The sequence below is a fragment of the Melozone crissalis genome, unplaced genomic scaffold (assembly GCF_028551555.1).
Source record: "Melozone crissalis strain CALT ecotype California unplaced genomic scaffold, PUWL_Pcris_2 ptg000027l_1, whole genome shotgun sequence".
In the NCBI taxonomy this organism is placed as follows: Eukaryota; Metazoa; Chordata; class Aves; order Passeriformes; family Passerellidae; genus Melozone; species Melozone crissalis.
The window spans coordinates 27,273,058-27,290,895 of record NW_026535805.1 but is presented as its reverse complement, the minus strand read 5'-3'; the positions used below and the strand labels follow the sequence as shown (position 1 = coordinate 27,290,895).

The following is a 17,838-nucleotide window of genomic DNA, read 5'->3' as shown; positions in this document are numbered from 1 at the left end:
GCTCTCTCAGCTGCTCCTCACAGGACTTGTGCACCAGACCCTTCATCAGCTCTGTAACCATTCTCTGGATTCGCTCCAGCGCCTCCTGCACTGCAGGGCACGGAGCTGGACACAGGCTCTGATCCTTTCTCTGCTCCTTCTGGCCGCACTACTCCTGACACAGGCCAGGGTGCCACGGCCCGCAGGACACGGGGCTGCCTCGCGTCCCGCAGCTCTCGCCCTGCGGCTCCAGCCCCTTTCCGGCCGGGCCGCCCGCCGGGCGCTGCCGGGGCCAGGGGCGGGGCACCGCCGAGGCCGGGCCGGGCCCGTCCCTCGCCGCCGGGGCGGGAACTTCCCGAGCCTCGGGAGCAGCCGCTTCCGGGTGAGCGGCGCACGCAGCCCACGTGGGCCCGGCGGGAGCGGCGGGAGCCAGGTCGGTGCCGGGGACCGGGGCCGGAATCGGGACAGGGACAGGGACGCGTGTCACCGCCGGGCTCTGCCCCCTTCCTCCCCGCGCCACACGTGCGCGCCCGAGCGGCAGCGGGGCCGGGAGAGGCGGCTGGTTGCATGCGGCTGCTCCATCGGCGGGCCTGCTGTGGTTTTCTCCCCCCAGTTTTCTCCGGAGGTTCCTTTCCCCGAAACTCGGAGCCATGACGTCCCTGGCGGAGCAGCTGAAGCGGCTGGCGCTTCCCCAGACCGATCCCAGCCTCCTGGACCGCAGCGAGGTGGCATCGCTGCTCTTCACCTGCAAGGAAGCCGCGACTATTGACAGGGACACGTTCTTTGCCATCGGTGAGTTTGGCTGCTTAGATGGCACTGGCTTTAAAAACACACCAAAAGACAGATGGAGGAGGATAAATAGGAGAGGCAAACCCGTATTCAAAAAAGGCCAAAAGAATAGTTGAAGAAGCTGCCGGCTGGTCAACATCACTCCCGTCCTTGGGAAAACTAGTTCCTCTACGAGCACGTTTCTGGGCAATTGAGGGTAAAGTGGTGGGGAAGAGTCAGGGATCACCAAGATGCTCAAGGACTGGAGAATTTGCCCGATAAGGGAAAGTTGATGAGAGGAATATCACTGGTCTCAGTCAGTCTGGAGAAGAGAAGGCTTTGGATGGGTCTCATAGGAGCCTGCCATTGCCTTTGAGGATATTTCCAGAAGATGCACCGGGCATGCATGGCTAGAGGACAGGAGACAGTGGGAATAAGTTGGAAAAATAGGAGTTAAAACTGGATAGAAGGAAAAGCTTTTTCATTGTGAGGACAGTCAAGCATTTAACAGGATTGTCTGGGGAGATTGTACCTGAGGGGGAAAAAAAAGTGACTTGCTTGAAAGCTTTGACAGAATAATGCCCTGAGCAACCTAGTCCCATTTTGGAGACCCTTTTAACCCTGCTTTGAGCAGAGCCTGGGACTGGAAATCTCCCAATGTGCCTTCTGACATGAATTCTTGTTTCATGAAAACATGTTGATGCCCTGCTCTTGGGTAACGTTATGGTCACAAATAATGTGAAGTGGCAATAGCCTTTGCCGTGTTGGCACACTTCAAATTCTTTATGCTCTATCCCTTTCCATTTTTATATAAATTTTTATCCAGGCATGTGATACTGTTGAATAAGAAAGCCGTTTTCTAAAACCAGGCAGATTGGTATCATGTTTCCGTTTTAAGTAACAGGATTGTAGATATATATCGTTGATGCAGCACCGTGTGTTTTTTTGCTTTCTTAAATAGTTACACTAGAACTGCCTGGCTGAGTTTGAGGATGGAGTTTTTATGGTCTCTTATCCAATATTGGACCTCTGATCCAGTATCTGATCATTCCACCATTAGAAAAAGATAAAATCTATACATTGGGTTTGAGTTTCCTGTGTTCCAGCTTGCATCTGCTGTCCTCCCATCCTTCCACTGTGCATCTCTGAGAAGAGTGGCTCCATCTCCTTGATAACCCACACCATATCCTGTTAAGTAGCTGCAGACAGCGAAAGATTTCCTTTTGACTGTCTCTTCTCCAGGCTGAGCAGTTCCTCCTTTTCCTTTTATGTTGTTTTCCAGCCCCTAGACCATCTCAGCATTCCTCTGCTGAATTCACATCCAGAAATGTTTTCCTTCTACTGATGATCTCAAAATTGCACACAGGGCTCCAGCTGCAGCTCACAAATGGAAGGGGCAATTCCCCCCTCCCTCAGCCTGCTTGCTGAGATCTCAGACAGCACAACCCAGGATGTTGCCGGCCTTCACTGCTGCAAGAGCTCTCTGCTGATAGTTGCTAATGTTGCTTTTCTTTGTCAGTTGATAAATAGTTCAAGTATATCAAAGGTTTTGGTCTTAAGCCTCTTTACTGTTTGTTTTGGTTTGCTTGGTGAGGATGACGTACCAGTATAGCAAAAAAGTTGGATATGCCAGTGAGGAAGTAAGTGGAGAACAAAAGCTATTGTATTAACAGCATTCCTCCCTTTTTTTTTTTATTTTTTCCCCCCACAGGGTGCACTGGCTTAGAAGAGCTGATGGGCATTGATCCTTCATTTGAAGAGTTCCAGTCCAGTTTGTTTAGTTCCACAGCCAAAGGCCTTGAACGCAGTGTTCAGACTAAAGCAGTAAATCAGCAGCTGGATAAGAATATTTCATTGTTCCTCATTCACCTGTCCCCCTACTTTATGCTTAAGCCAGCCCAGAAGTGCCTTGAATGGCTGATTCAGAGGTAATCCACTGAATATCCTACATGTCAGTAGATAAGGCCAGAAATGCAAGATTTATTTCTCCCCAGTTAGAAAAAAATTTGAATTATTTTACTTCAACTTTCTGAAAATAGGTTAGAATGTTAATAATGTGCATTTAGACTTAGTCCTTATGGGGCCAGATGCTCTTCTTTGCTAATTAGATTTTTGTCTTTTGATACATTTCTGTGATTATTTTGATCTGGCATGATATTCTGTATAAAAGCAATTTCACCAAAGTTGCCCAGCCCTAGGCATCTCACAGAGCACACAGAGAGGCACTTCTATATTGTGCTTTTAGAGGTGGGCTTTGTAAAATAGCAAAGTTTCAATATTAACACTGAACCATAAACCCTAACTATTCTTATTTCAAGGTTTTGGTGTGAAGAAAAAAAAAATGAAGTATTTTGTGATGTTATATTTATTTATATAAATTAACCTATCCAAATGCAAAAAGTGCAGTACTTCTTATCATGAAAGAGTGTGTGATTTTCCTGAAACATACTTCTCTGAATCACATTTTTTCTATACATGTATTGTACTGAGAGATTCATATTAGATTTTTGTAACATCTGATTTACTATTGAAGCCTGTGCAGAAGAAATTAAGGTAATTTTTAGTTGTACAGGGACCTAAAATTGTTGATAGTGAGGGGAAAAAATATGCTAGCACTGTTTCTTTCTTGTAGCACATACAGGCTACCTTGAGTTTCTGGACTGTAGGTGGACCATAGATCTGAGTCAGTGTGAAAACCATGTCAGGTCATGCTTAAAAGCAAGTAAACAAGGTATTCTGAGAAGAATGTGGAGAGAGGGGTCTTTTTTCCTTTTTGGCTTCCAGATATTTTTAAACTACATATGTATGTTCTTTTCTTTAGATTTCACATTCATCTCTACAATCAAGACAGTTTGATTGGTTGTGTTCTGCCATATCATGAGACTAATCTATTTGTGAGAGTTATTCAACTCTTAGATATAAAAAGCCCAACTCATAAGTGGCATTGGATGGATCCAATACGGGTAAAGTAATTAACAGATGCAAGATGGAGGGACTTTGAGGGACTTTAATAATCTTTAATTTAATTTTATCTTGACCCTTCTACTCTGCTTATGAATATGGTCCACCAATTTATGTGGTTAGTTGTAGAACTGTACTGAAAGGTTTAATTACAGGAATGGAGCCTGGATGCCCACATGTTGTTTCTGCTATCTTTCTTTAAAGGTGAAGTTGATATTAAAAAGCTTTGACTGTAATTACTCTTTTTTTTTTTACCTAAGTTAAAGCAGGCTTTTAAGGTGTGAGTATTTGCAACTGCTAGGAAGATACATAAATTGCTAAATTTTAGGTTTATTTCCGTGTAGGTTAAATGTTATTCTCTTCATCATCTGTCTTAATGTAGACACAAAACATTCTAACAGTGTGTGGCAATCCATTACTTATTTCAGTTTCAATGGTGTTAACTGATCAGTAGGATTAATTTGGAGATTATAGTAATTTTTACTTTTTGTGCTTCACTTTACTCCGAAGGTTCTAACTTTACTTTTTTTTTCCACTGTATAAAGAAACCTGGAGTCCCTCTGGCAAGGGGTACTGTCATTACACACTGCTACAAAGACCTGGATTTCATGGATTTCATCTGCAGGCTGGTGGCTAGATCTGTGAAGGTTGTTAATTTATTCTAGAGCATTGTTTGTTGTCACTTTGTTTTCCCTGTGTTTTTATAGTAATGTGCTATTTCTTAGTATTTTGAACTCATTCATCAGTAAACAGTATGAGGATTTCTTTTATTATAATTTGTGAAGATGACAGTCTGTCAGAAGTTCTTATAGGGATGTGACTGAGAACCAATGAGCCATGACAAAGCAATTTGGCCATACTGTATTATTTACTGTGTTGCCTCAGGGTACTTAATTGTCTTAATTTCTTCCATAAACTCATTCCTGCCGTGAGTCTTTAACTGTGCTCTGAATTTCCATGTCTCTTCTGGGGGTTTTCATAGGTCTTTTAAATACACATCTTCAAATATTAATGAGAATTTGAAATTGAGAATGTTAGAAGGTGGGCAGTTTTATTTTGTTTTTTCAGTTAATGTCAAATAGAGAGCTAGTTCTGTAGTCTCAGAAGGGTAAGATGTATCACAGATCCAGTTATTTAGAGAACTGGGATGCATGTGCTGTCAAACTAAACAAAGCAGACACAGTAACAGAGTATTCACAGGTGTAGAAGGAGGTGTTAAACATAACACCATTTAGCTTCTTGGCTGTCCAGCTCTGAGTCTTGAGCAGTACACCAGGATCACAGGTGATTTTGGCTGCCTTACTGTGATTAATCACACTGGCACCCATTTCCATCTGCCCTGTCTGTGAGGAGGAGCAGTAACCTCTGGTGAGGGTTGCTGCTGTGAGGGGACATGACTTCAGTTGTGCCAGCAGGAGCTGCTGGAGCTTGCAGGCTGGAATTCCAAGGTTTTGGTGGTTTGAGGGAAGCCATATGTGCATTTCCACTTGCCCTGATGTCTGAACAACTGATTTTTTTTTGTGATCCAGGTCTTTTCAGAGTGTCCCGGCAACTCAGCTCAACTGAGAGTTCTCCTTGTGTTTTATGCTTCCACCATTGTGTCAGCTCTTGGAGCTGCAGAGAAGATAACAGACACTATGGTCTCTCTGCTGCTTCCTTATGTCCAAAAGGTGGGTGAAGCTCTGTCTCCCTCCTGTGTGATGAAGTGCACTGTGTTCTGCAGATGCACATAACCTCACACAAATAACCGTACATACTGTACCACTCAGCCTGATTTGAAACCTCAGGCAGGTGAGGGTCCATGGGAAATAATGTTTTTTCACACCTCAAATGAGCACTTTAAGAACTGTTTTCTACTCTGCATGAGGAATGGAGCTGTGAGAAATGGATACACTGTTTGAAAGTGTCTTTGCTTTGAGATTTATCACACTAGACCATGAGGGAATTGTGTCAGGGTAGACAGCCTGCTTTAATATCCTCTCTTGTCCATGATTGTTGCTTTGTAAACAAACAAAGCAGTAGTTAATAAATGTGTCTTCTTTGTCTGTGGATCCTGCATGACAGCTTTTTCTTCTTGGAAGTTGAGTTTATAGATACCTTAAACATTAACATGTGGAAAAGAACATAATTGGATTCCATGGATGTCAGAATAAAAATTATTTTTGTTAATGTACTCTTTTGTGTTATTCTGTGTTAAAAATTCGCCTTTATCTTTTTCTAGGGCTTGAAATCCTCTGTACAGGATTACAGAGCTGCAACGTACATGATAATCTGTCAGATGACAGTAAAAGTGACAGTGGAGACTTCCTTGGTGCATTCCTTGATGGTGCAGATAAGCAAGACATTATTTAAAATGCCCTCATTAATCAGGGATGGGCTGGCTTGCTTGAACCTACTTCTGCAAACTCAGAAAGAAGATAAACTTGGGAAAAAGTAAGTCTACGTGAATCAGATTTTCCCACTTTCTAAAATTCCAAACTGCACTTTGATAATTTGCAATTTTTATATCCTCAACATTAAAGGGATACCTCCCTGTCAAAAGTTTTGGTAGTTGACATTTCAGAGGGCTTACAAGTTCCTTTGGCTTACTTTGAAAATTTGTACGCTCACTGCAGCAGAGGAGTGTCAGAGGTGTGAGCTGGTCATCTCTTGGTGCTTCTCTTAGTAAGAGACTGATGCCAGTGTGCAAAACTGAACCCTGTCAAGTAAGTGGAAAGTGCAAAGTTCTGCCCCTTCAGTGGAAGGGCTTTGAGTTGGTGTAGTTTAACACCTGAAGGATAAGTGTTTCTCTACCACCACTTCTTTGGTCTCACTTCAGGTGAGGTGTTCTCCTGGAGGCTTGTGTGGTGGATTCCCATCCATCTGTCTGCCCTGCTCTGGCACAGTTGGCTTCTGCTGGTAACATGCATTTGAACATAGTCCCACATGCTACAAGGAATCTGCTTGCTGGCAGAGAGGAGTATTCCAATAGGAAGAATCTTCTGAGGCATATAGAGAGTGATTACTTGCCAGATGCTTAAACACTGTCATAGGTTAAAGAGTGCAGGTGTGGGGTTGATGTGTTATGCAGCATCCAGCCAGGTGGGTGTAAAAGGAGACAAGGTGAAGCTCTGTGTGAGCTGAAAGGGAAATGGTGGCTTCTCCTCAGAGGATCTGTCATTGCACAATTACTTCTCATCCATTTAGCTGCTTCTGGGGGATAGATATGCTCCTTGCAGTGTGAGGATGTCTCTTCCTGTAATTCATGCAAGTGTTTTTCCTTTTACTACCAGCTTTGCAAAAAACATAGGTAGGTTCACTATGCCGTTGCAGCAGCTGTGCTCAGCATGGCTGGCAGTACCCTCTTTTCTTCTTGGATATTAAATTTGCCAATAAACACATGCATTGAGCCCTTTGAATCTTTTTAGTGTTTGTGCACAATGGGACTGTTACCTGATGCTGAAAATTGAAGTGAAAATTGTGAAGTCTGCATAGTTTTGAAAGTGTTTGTAACCCAGATCAGCATACACACTTTTCTTTTTTCTCCCTTTTAATTGTGCAGGCCATTTATTTATCTGTGCAAAAGCCCAGAACTGGTAACACTTTTGCAAGGCCTGTCAGCAGGCTATGATATCTCTCCTCTCCTCCGCTACCTGTTGCCTCACCTTGTTCACACCATCATGAAAAGTGATGCAGGTAAGTTAGCACAGGTTCTTTGTAAAACTTGGATCAGCCTTAGGATGGATAACTGTGGTAGATGTCACAGCTGTGTAATTGCTTCTTCCATTGAAACTGTGCCAGTGCCTGTGAAGATGTGATTGAGCTTTTGTGTGTTTGCTGATTTTTTTCTATTTTCTTTTTTTTTTTTTTTTCTTCTTAGAGATGTATTGCAGTACTATGAAATCTTGGGTAGATTGCATGTACTCCATATGTGGTTAATTAGGGACAACTGTGTTTACCCAGTGATTAAATGTGCCTGGGAACAGTCTGGGGCAGCAAGGCTGGCTGGCATGCACTTGTCTGTGCTAGAGAATCTGTTTGCACTGTGGCTTTGTAATGCTGAATCATGACTGGGGAAGCTGTTTTGTTCAAAAGGTCCAGATTCACACCAAGGAATGCTCTAGGGTAGTTGCTGGCACAGCTTTGAGCAGCAGATCTGGAATATGCCAAAGCATCCTTGCGTTTATTGGCAGCAATCCAGGCTTTGGCATTTCAATGACATTGGTGTAAAGCATTGCTAATGGATCACAGAGAGTTAGTGCTGGATGAGCACTGTGGTCTTCAAGTTTTGTGCTTGGTTCAGCAGAGGATGATGCTGCAGAAGCTGTTTGCTTTATCAGTATGAGGAGACTGTTCTCTAACTATTGTTCATCTTCTATGATTGTTCTTAGAGGAGCAAGAAGAATCCGAGGAGACAGAAAATGACATTTATATCAAACACCTTCAAGCTATTCTTGAGAGTATACCACTGGAAAAGGATTTAGATTCCCTGTTGGCTTCGTGAGTTGACTTCAGTTCTTTTTCCTATGCAGTAGTGCAGTCACTTCTGGTTTAATAATAAATAATTTCTGGCAATGGCATTAGCATTATATGAGCATTATATTATATGTTTTTATTAGTTCATAAGTCCAGATGTGGATTTTGAAATTTAAACATTCAGTAACCCAGAAGAGTCATTCATTTAGAATTTGTGGGAATAGTTGTGGGACAGAGTGAAACTTGAGGCCGGCAGCAAATCTGTACTTGCAGTAAATAATGTATATTAATCCTAATCTTTTAAGCACTGTGCTTTATAACAGTAATGAAAAGATACTGTGCAAAACATGGTGGCTTTTCCTTTTGTTTGTAATTTTAGCAAGTTTCTTGAAGAGTTTATCTCCTGTGGCACAGAGGTTGAATCTAATCCCACCAAAATGGCTGCACTCAATCAAAAGATCCTTCCTCTCATCAGACTTCTCGAGAGAAAGTAAGTTCCATTTTTCTGTGACAGACCCACAGTCTGTAGAGTGGTGATATCAGCTATGATCTTGGATTATTTGGTGTAGTAAGTACTTGTACTTACAAAGACAAATAGTCTTGCTGAAATAGATACAAAAGGAATAACTGACTCCTAATCTCTGTCCAAATTTTGTTTTACTGATTGTCCTTACATATTTTGTTATCACTGTAATACCTGGACACAGACCTACTGGCTTTATACAGCTCTTTACTTTGCAGCATGACCTTCTCTGCTCATTATGTCTCCTAGTGGTCTGCAAATCATTCCGTTTCCTTGGTTTTCCCTGTATTTCTCCTGTAAATACATGTTTTTCTATAATCCTCTGCAGAATATATTGATGGTTTTGCCTTTTGGCAGGTATCCTAAAGCCTTAGACTCTGTGTTGGAGAAGCACCTGGAAGATTGCGCAAATGAGGCTGACCAAAATCTTTTTCATCAATTTATTTCTCTTTCATTAAGCTGTGGCAAGTACAAGGTAGGTAGGATTATGATCCTAGCTCTTAAATGCTTATACTGTCAGAAGGCTGATTTTTAATATAGTTCTGCTCTTTATTACTCCTTATGAACAAACTATCTACCATTCCTACAAAAAGAAGAAAAAAACAAAACAACAACAACAAGAAAAAAAACCAACCCAATACCAAAGTAAAGGATCCTAACTTCATTAAATATTTGGGGGGAGGGAGCTTGGTCAAAATTGTGGTTAAACAAAAGCTATCAGGTCTTTTAAGTTTTTTTTCATAAGGACTCTTAAGAGTGAGATTTTTTCCCTGGTTAGAATTTATACGTTTCCACCTGCTCCAATTGCTACCAATAATTTTTTTCCTTAGACACGTGGCCACTACATACACTGTAGGGTCAATAGTGACAACACAGTGGTGCCCAGCAAGGCCTTAAGGATGTTGTCAGTGGCAGAGTCTGTTTTGGGAAAGCTGAGAAACAACTTAATCACTGTTGAGAGAAGATGGCTTGGTCCTTTTCCTTGCACTGATTTTATGAATATTTGCAGTCAGTAACAGGGAAGAACAGAGTGACCACAGAGTTCTTCCTGTGCCATTTCTGAAGAGCAATTGAAACTCAGCCTAACACAGAATAACCATTGCTACAACAGATCTGGCCAAGGAATTTATTAGAAGAGCTGGTTAGTATTATGGCTGTTGTTTGCAATGATTGAAGGACTGAAAGCAAACATGACAAACTACAGAAAGAAGCACTTCCTGTATTTTTGTACTGATTTAACAAAGGCACAGATTCTGTGCCTGAGTAACAAGTGGATTAACAGAAACACAAGGCATGCAGAACAAAGGCATATGACTCTCTTCCAGCTTTTAAGGTTCCTGAGATAAGTGCACGCAATTGGACTGGCAGGGATGCCTTTTTAGCAGTTTCTGTCTGTGCTCTGTCACACTGACATTGTCACTAGAGCTTTCTCAGAATCCTTAGATAAGCGTAATGCTTTTCTAGGACATAATGGTGTCTGTGGCTTACTGTACTTTTCAAGCTATCTTCCAAAAACTGTCTGCAACAGTGAAGAAATTTAATAATTTAAAACAGTTACACAATATCATTGTACTGTAGTTTAACTTTCTAGGTCTTGATCATGCAGGTTTTCTTCTGATACAAAAAATTGCCGTAAGAATGTCTCCCATTATACTTATGTGTGTTTAAAATATTTTTAACATGCACTGGGGTCACTGTGAAATCTGTATTTCAGTTTCTGGAAGTCTGTGATACCTCCCTTCTGCTTAGTTTGAATCACCCTCAGCCTGCTGTGCGGGTTCTGGCTCTTCAGCATTTGAAAGATGCTATTGAAACTTCAAAGGTTTGTGTCTGAACCTCTCACTTACAGAACTGATTTAACATGGAATGTCTTCAAAAAGCTGTTTGCCAAACTTAGCAGTTGAAGAGGAGTGGTATGTGAGACTGTGCCTACGTCATCCTTTCTGCTTTTCATAGTGTTTTCAGTAGGCTTCTGTCACCATTTCCCCATATTATGGAGTCTGGATATAGTTCTTGTTGATTAAGCTGCTCACATTCTCATAAAATCCAAGTTAGTTAATATTTCTAGTTTTCTTTCTTTTGTTATTGAAAGTTAGTCTGCCTGTGAGGTTTAATTTAGATGATATTACCACTTCTCTTACACTGGAATTCAGATATTAAAAGCCTGTAAAGTGTTCGACAGACAAATGATTTATTTTCCTTTTGACTCTGTTTCCTTTATTTTTTCAGGAAGGTTTTGATCAGGCTTTCATAGAAGAAGCAATTTTTGGACGGCTCAAGGATGACAACAGAGATGTTGTGATGTCTGCTCTCAGTTGTTTGGAGGTAAGTGTGTGTCTTTTGGCATGCGAGATTTTACCTGGTCTCCACTGTGTGTGTGTCTGGAATGTATTCTGTGTAGTTGCCTTTCTTGTCCTTGTGTTCCTGTTGCATGACTTCTATCCTTTAACAGGATGAAGCAGCACAAATACAGGAGGCTTATGTTGTTTGCCATCTCACAAATTCCCCCCAAATCTCTGCTCCCTGATCCTTACGAAGGGATAGACAGTTAAAGTGAATTTATCTGTTTTGTTTTTCTTTTTTTTTAAATGTAGCTACTGAAGCATACTTAAATCTTTGATTATTATTTGAGGCATGCTTCCTGCTTATTCTGTATGTTTTTCTATAAAAAGGCAAGGCACACTATCTGTCTTTTGGATGGAAAGTGGTGCAGTCACAAGACTTTGCTCCAGGGAGAGGCGCTCAGCTGAGTTTTTCCATATGCGAGTCATTTGGTCAGTTGATAGTGGCAAAGTCCTGAGCTCCAGCTCAGGTTTACTGGATAGGACTCTGGTATGCATTGTACTGATTGTTTCCAGCTAGAGTAAGTGTCTCTCTTCATGGCTTCTGCTAGTAGTAGAGGAGAATATTATTAGTAGTAGTGGAATTGGTCTTGTGTGTTCATTCATTCTTGATCACCAGTAAATAGGAATAGAAGCACATGAGGGCTCCTTTGAACTTTAGTGTCTTTTGTTAATGTGCCTTACATTTTTGTGATCCAGATACAATGTAAAGTAAAAACAATTCTTATTTAATTGTAACATAGTTTGCATGTCATTTATCAATTTTACCAAACATTTCCACATTCAATAAATTCTCCATACTTCGGCTATCGAAAGGGCATACTGGGCAGCCTTATTTCTTCTTTTCACCTGATAGCATTTTCATTACATGAACATCAGCAGGAATGCAGTTAGTCATATTTGATCTCTGTTCCCACTTGGTATAGCAGATGTACTTTCCATTATGATGTGGTCAACTGTTTTGTACATTGTTGTATTTTCATTCATTTTTCTTGATTATCATTCAGATTTTCAGAGAACAAGTCAATCCAGAAGTAATAGTATCAAGTCTTTTGAACATTTTCCAGAAAGCTGATCTTTCAAAGGATGGAAAGTGGTATGTTTGTGCTTTTTTTTTCAGTCTACATTCTTTCTGTACAAATTAATTTTTTTTAAAGAAACTATAAAGAGTACTTTAAAAACTGTGTTTCTCTGCAAATGCTTTTTGTTATGCTATGTCTATGCTGAGTTACAAGAGAGATGCCCATTTATTTCCATACCATTTCCCATTAATTCCTTATTTGTTGTTACAGCTGTTTAGATACAGAAAATCACCATGGAAAATATAGAACAAATCAAAGAAATGTTGCTGATGTGCTTGAGTAATGTATTTTCAACATGTTTTGTTCTCTTTCAGGTACAAGGTTTTGGAGCAAACAGTAAAAATTTTAGTCAAAGAGGAGATTTTAAAAGAGAAGAAAGAACTGCTAGATGCAGCAGTAATGCAGTTGTTACCTTTTATGATAATCACTAATGCAAATTCAAAATCTGCAGACTGGAAAATGGCTGTTTGTTTGTCACAGTCTGATCTCTGCTCTTTACATCCTTTACTGAAAGGCTGGCCAGAAGGTAAAGTGTTCCTTGTAACTAATTTGATAAGAGAAAACTTGTGGCAAGTTAGGACCTCCTTCTTATTGAACCTAAACACATACTGAAGGAGGCAGGCTGTCACCATCAGGCTATCATGCTGTAACTGAATGGATTTTGAAAAAAACTCTTTGAAAAGAGGTAGAAATTGTTTAGTATGTTTCTGACTAATTCTAAATATTACTGAGCCACCTGTATGTTGATATGTGAATTTTATACCTAGATTATTGATTTTTTTTTTTCCCCCTTGGAGTAGCTCTTGAAGAGGCAATTAAAGCTACTGAGTCTGCAGAGTTGGTTGGAGTGGCCAATGAGAAAATGATTCGTCTGCTTTCTGGAAATTTGACATCAGAGGACCCTTCCTTACTATTGCAAATGGTAAGTGTACCATGTCAGCCTAACCTTGGAGAAGTTTTACTTTTCAGGTGGTGACTGATTACTTTTCAGGTAATTAAACAAATGTGATATTGAAGAACTTTGCATGGCTGCTCTAGGCACTAGTATGCTATCATCAAGCTGCTAGGCAAATACATGTATATATAAAAATTATATCTATTTATGTCTGTATGTATTTATGTATTTATATACAATTTACATATATATATATATATATAAAATACCAAACCATAATACCATCCATGTAAAACCAATTTCTTCCTTAACTTAAGGAAAAGAACTGATTACCTTTTTTGACAAATGATTAGTGTAACTAAATTTGAGCAATTTTTACTTTAGTAAAAAAAAATTTTAGAGAGTAAGCAGGTGTACCTGTGGGTAGTTCATAGAAACTGATGTTTGTGCATTGCAGGGTTTCAAAGAGTACAATTACAGCAGACAGTCACTTTTTACCTATGATAGAAACTAAACAGTATTACACCATTTTTCATTTACATGTTCAGTTTAGTCATAGGGAGCTCCCACTGTTTTACTGATTTTGGTTGTCCAACACTGTTTTTTTCTAAGATTGATGACCTGATACTCGTTGCTGAAACAGAATCTGACAGTGTGAGACAGAAAGTAACTACTCATATAATTGGTGCAGTGCTTGTTCAGCGCTGCTGCAATGCACAGAGAAAGGAAAATTATCTTCCAGTGGCTATCAGAGTCTTCCGCTTCTTGGATAAAAAAATTAAGGATCTCAGAAGTTGTGAACCTGCAGAGGTAAGATGTAAACAGTCTGGAGAGGGCATTTTCTTTGTACTGAAAACAATATTAAGAAGGTTTTTAAATTGTTTTTACTGAAGACCAAGTTCAGAAACTTGAAGTGAAAAATCTCACCTTCATTTCTTCTCAGAGCAAAAACACACACTTGGCAATAGTGCCATTAAGAATTACTCTAATATTTTATGTGTGTTTCCATTGGAGTTTTCTTGACTTATTTTGTTGAGAAACAGCTCTAGGTTTTTTTTCTGTGTGTAAGAAACCCATGTCAGCAGGTTGTGTTTCTGTGTGTCCATCCCCTCATATACACACATAGTGGCACATGGTAATTATTTATTCTGACCTCAGGTTATTCCATTAATGATTTTTTTGTATATGCAAGTATCTGAAACATGGATTGTTTTTCTGGAACAGAGCTAGATGAAAGTGTTAAACTGACTGTCAAAAATGTTGCAATTCTCAATCCCTTTGAAGAGATATTTTAGAGAGACTGATAATTTACTCTTCTGTTACTTCATTTATGTACACTGTAATTATGGTAGAAAGAGCTGGCATAGGTTTTAAAACTGCAGATGCAAGTTTCAATGTAAAATCAGAAATGTAATTCACTCCATAAGGATACCTCTTTGGAGGTTGGAAATGAAATGTTGCTGAATTTTAATGCTAAATTTCTGGTTTCTTTTGCATGGAATTGTGACAGAATACATTAAAATCGATTTTCATTCGCAGGAAACTCCTCTAAGCTGGTCTGTTGAAACAGTAGAGGACACTTTGGTGCCTGAGGACTTGTTAATTGCATATATAGAAAAGCTCAAAAGTGATGACACTGCTCATGCAGAGGAGTCAGCTATGGTTCTATTCTTATTGAAAAACTTCATTAAAGGCCTAAAAATTCCCATGGCCTTTGTAAAAGGTAGGTGTTAAAATTTTGCCTGTTACTTACACCAGTGAAAAAGGAAAGTTGGTTTTTTTTTCCCTTCAGAAGTTGTTGGAATCATGGAAATGTTCCTTCCCTAACCGTCTCCTTTGTTACTGACATCTGTAAAGATTGCTTACTTGTGAACATGAAATCAACCAAATGTATTGTCCTCTTTTAACTAGAGATGTCTGTTTTCTCCTGGTTTCTGAGGGTGTTCCTATGCACCTGCTGTGTCTTAATTATAACCTGTATTTTTTAGAGAAATACTGGTGGAATCCTGAATCTCTGAAGCAAGATAGCCAAGACTACCTGCACATCATTTTGGGGCTGTTTGACCTGCTTGTCAGTGGAGCTAGTGAGGGAAGAGATGCTCTTCAGTACAGAGCATTGATGAATCTCTTATTCAAGGTATTATTTTTGCATTTGGTGCTCTGAATTATGAGTCAGAGTCATGAAACTATTTCATGGTTGCATTACTTTTAAGGAAAACTGAGAAAAATGGTCAACAGGTCATGCAACACTGCTTGTGGCATTGAAGTACTGTGAGGAGATGGAAGTGTAAGCTTCAGCTGGGTTACTTAGCCCTAATTAAATGTAATAATGGAAAACTAAAGTTAAAAAACAAAACATAAATGTACTATTGGAGGCAAAGATGAAAACAGCACTGATTCGCAGGACAAGATCAAGAGCCTAAAGTTTGAGGAAAAAGTTTTGGTTCTAACTGGTAGCAAGACAAAGGGTTGATTTGTAAAATTTGTTAGTGTTTAAATACAGAAACTGGAAGGAAAACTTCCAGGAGAACTTTTGTGTTTCCTTATTACATCATCTCATGGTTTTTCACATGCTTATGTAAATAACATCTGGCCTTGTGTATACATGCAGCATTTACTCAATAACTTTTTCTTCCCAAAAGACACTGTTTCTCTGTTGTTCTGAGACAAAGTTCTCCTTTGAAGTGGGTGGGGTGGTTTATCAAATGTTTTCAGTAGCAGTTTGCCAAATAAATTAAACAAGTGCTTTTTTCTTTTTTTTTTCTTTTCCATTGTGTTAAATTTAAGGAGCATCTAGAAAATTCAGAGCTTCTCTTCAAATTCCTTTCCATTTTATGGACTTACAATTATAACCTTTCAAATCAACTGAACTATGAAGTCAGTGCAATGCTACAGACTCAGGCTCTGTATATTGGCTATGCACTGCTTGAATCACAAGCAGACCAGAACAAGAAACAACTGCTATCACCGTCATCTCCAGGTAGAGTAAAATTCTGTCTGTCTATCTGTCGGTCTGTCTGTCTCTCATCTTAGAACTCAATCACTGTACTTTTTAATTCTGTGCAATTTTACAATATTTTATACCATGAAGGGTATCTCAGGTTATTTATGTTCAGCTTCACTGGGCTGAGACAGTTCTCTTGCTGATTCACTGGTGCAGTTGTAAGTCCAAGCTTGAAGTAACTGAAGCTACTTTTTTTTTATTTTATAAGTGTTAAAGTAGCACAGGGCTGTGCTGAAGGAGTCAGTTAGAGGACATTACTGTCTGTGCAGTCTCAGGGTGTGACAGTCAGTAGCAATATATGAGCTCTGAGCTTAAACATGAGTATAAGGACTGTGATGAAGTTCAGAGTCATGAATCTGTGAGACTCGTATTGGTTTTGTGTACCTTAGAGGCTTACAGTGAAAAGAGACAACTTCTTAATTCCCAAGTAATGTTGATGCCTCTTCAGGGACAGCTGCAGTAAAATTTTCACCACTCACTTTACTCTGTTCTTTTCCTCCTTCCCTCATTGTTCTTGCAGTGGTGATATCTTTGCTAATTAACTTGGCTAGTCCTGTGAGTGAAGTTCGAAGGGCTGCTCTCAACTGCCTCCATTCCTTGGGAGGAATAAAGGAGTCTCTGTTTCATCCTGTCCTTCAGCATTTGGAGCAAAAGACAGAAGAGATTGTATCTGACCCTACATACATAGCACAGGTATTTTTTTAATTAAGGTGTCTATTAATACAAGTTTTGTCTGCTGCTGTGAGCTTCTGTCTCACAGAAAAGAAATCAAGTTAACGAGGAAAGTTGTTTGTCTTTGTATCCAATAGTGGACTGACTTATAATTGTTTTAGGAACTATAAAAACATTTAGGTGATTTATTACATGCAGAGGGCTGAGAACCTAAGAGGCATTAACAGTGGTTTATTTCCAGATGAAGAACTCTGTTTATATATAGGTGACAGTGTTATGAAAGCATCAAATAATTGTTCTTTTAAGGCATTTTTATTGCAAGAAAATAACTTAATTTTCACTTTGCTAATGAACCAGATTATGGGAACTCTATTTGAGGATCTTGAGACACAGTCAAAACAGAAATCCCAGAAAAAAAAATTGTTGGAAGCTTTGGAAAACATACTTGATTGTGTACAGAACCGTATTTTCCCATCATATATTGCAAGAAACTTAATGAAAATTCTTCATGAAATCCATGGTGAAGTAAGTGCTGCCTTTTGAGTTTTTTATGGATTCTGCATTTGAGTGAAATGCTGAAATCACATATAATTTAGAAATAATGCTGTTAAATAATTCCACAATGTATTAGATTATTAGGTATTAAGTTGACACCTCCAGTAATATGCAGTGAAGCTGCAAAGTATGGTTTAATGAAACATAAAACGTTTGCATGCTCCTTCTGGAATGTAATGGCTGCAGAATTTTGCATTGGAGTTTTTAAGAAATTCCCTTGATATTACTAAAAAATACTGTTTCAGAAGAGATTGCTGCAGAAGAAATATATTACTTTGGTAAGTGAACATTGAGTTTTCTGTACAGAATTGCAAGGTATCAAGTAGTGACTGTGAATTTCTTTTATATATATTAACCTAGTCTTATCTAGCATTTTCAGAACTCTCCAAGTGCTGGAAAATATGACTTCAAAGTTCAAAAAATGAATTAAATTTGAATTTTTATGTCCTGTTCAGTTGTATGGGTCTTGAAAAGATTATGAACTGCATAGAGGATGTTAGTTGTTTTGCTTCACATTTGGATTTTGTGGAAAACAGCAATCATAAATGGGTGGAAAAATTACCTTGTTTCTGTACTTTGAAATTATGAAATACTGTTCTGCA

General features: G+C 39.3%; 1 protein-coding gene across 1 annotated transcript in view; it reads left to right on the top strand.

The window, feature by feature from the left end:
* Window positions 1-395: 395 nt before the first annotated feature.
* Window positions 396-17,838, top strand: part of HEATR1 (HEAT repeat containing 1) — a 34,694-nt gene continuing 17,251 nt past the window's right edge. Inside the window, exons 1-22 of the mRNA XM_054280097.1 lie at window positions 396-412; window positions 593-771; window positions 2,459-2,675; window positions 3,569-3,710; window positions 4,254-4,355; window positions 5,238-5,378; window positions 5,930-6,141; window positions 7,250-7,383; window positions 8,079-8,187; window positions 8,543-8,653; window positions 9,044-9,161; window positions 10,401-10,508; window positions 10,916-11,011; window positions 12,036-12,124; window positions 12,425-12,636; window positions 12,911-13,032; window positions 13,618-13,815; window positions 14,545-14,728; window positions 14,994-15,142; window positions 15,793-15,985; window positions 16,530-16,702; window positions 17,039-17,206. Coding sequence (XP_054136072.1) covers window positions 630-771; window positions 2,459-2,675; window positions 3,569-3,710; window positions 4,254-4,355; window positions 5,238-5,378; window positions 5,930-6,141; window positions 7,250-7,383; window positions 8,079-8,187; window positions 8,543-8,653; window positions 9,044-9,161; window positions 10,401-10,508; window positions 10,916-11,011; window positions 12,036-12,124; window positions 12,425-12,636; window positions 12,911-13,032; window positions 13,618-13,815; window positions 14,545-14,728; window positions 14,994-15,142; window positions 15,793-15,985; window positions 16,530-16,702; window positions 17,039-17,206 — 3,120 coding nt within the window. The 5' untranslated portion in view covers window positions 396-412; window positions 593-629. The remainder of the gene's footprint in view (window positions 413-592; window positions 772-2,458; window positions 2,676-3,568; window positions 3,711-4,253; window positions 4,356-5,237; window positions 5,379-5,929; window positions 6,142-7,249; window positions 7,384-8,078; window positions 8,188-8,542; window positions 8,654-9,043; window positions 9,162-10,400; window positions 10,509-10,915; window positions 11,012-12,035; window positions 12,125-12,424; window positions 12,637-12,910; window positions 13,033-13,617; window positions 13,816-14,544; window positions 14,729-14,993; window positions 15,143-15,792; window positions 15,986-16,529; window positions 16,703-17,038; window positions 17,207-17,838) is intronic.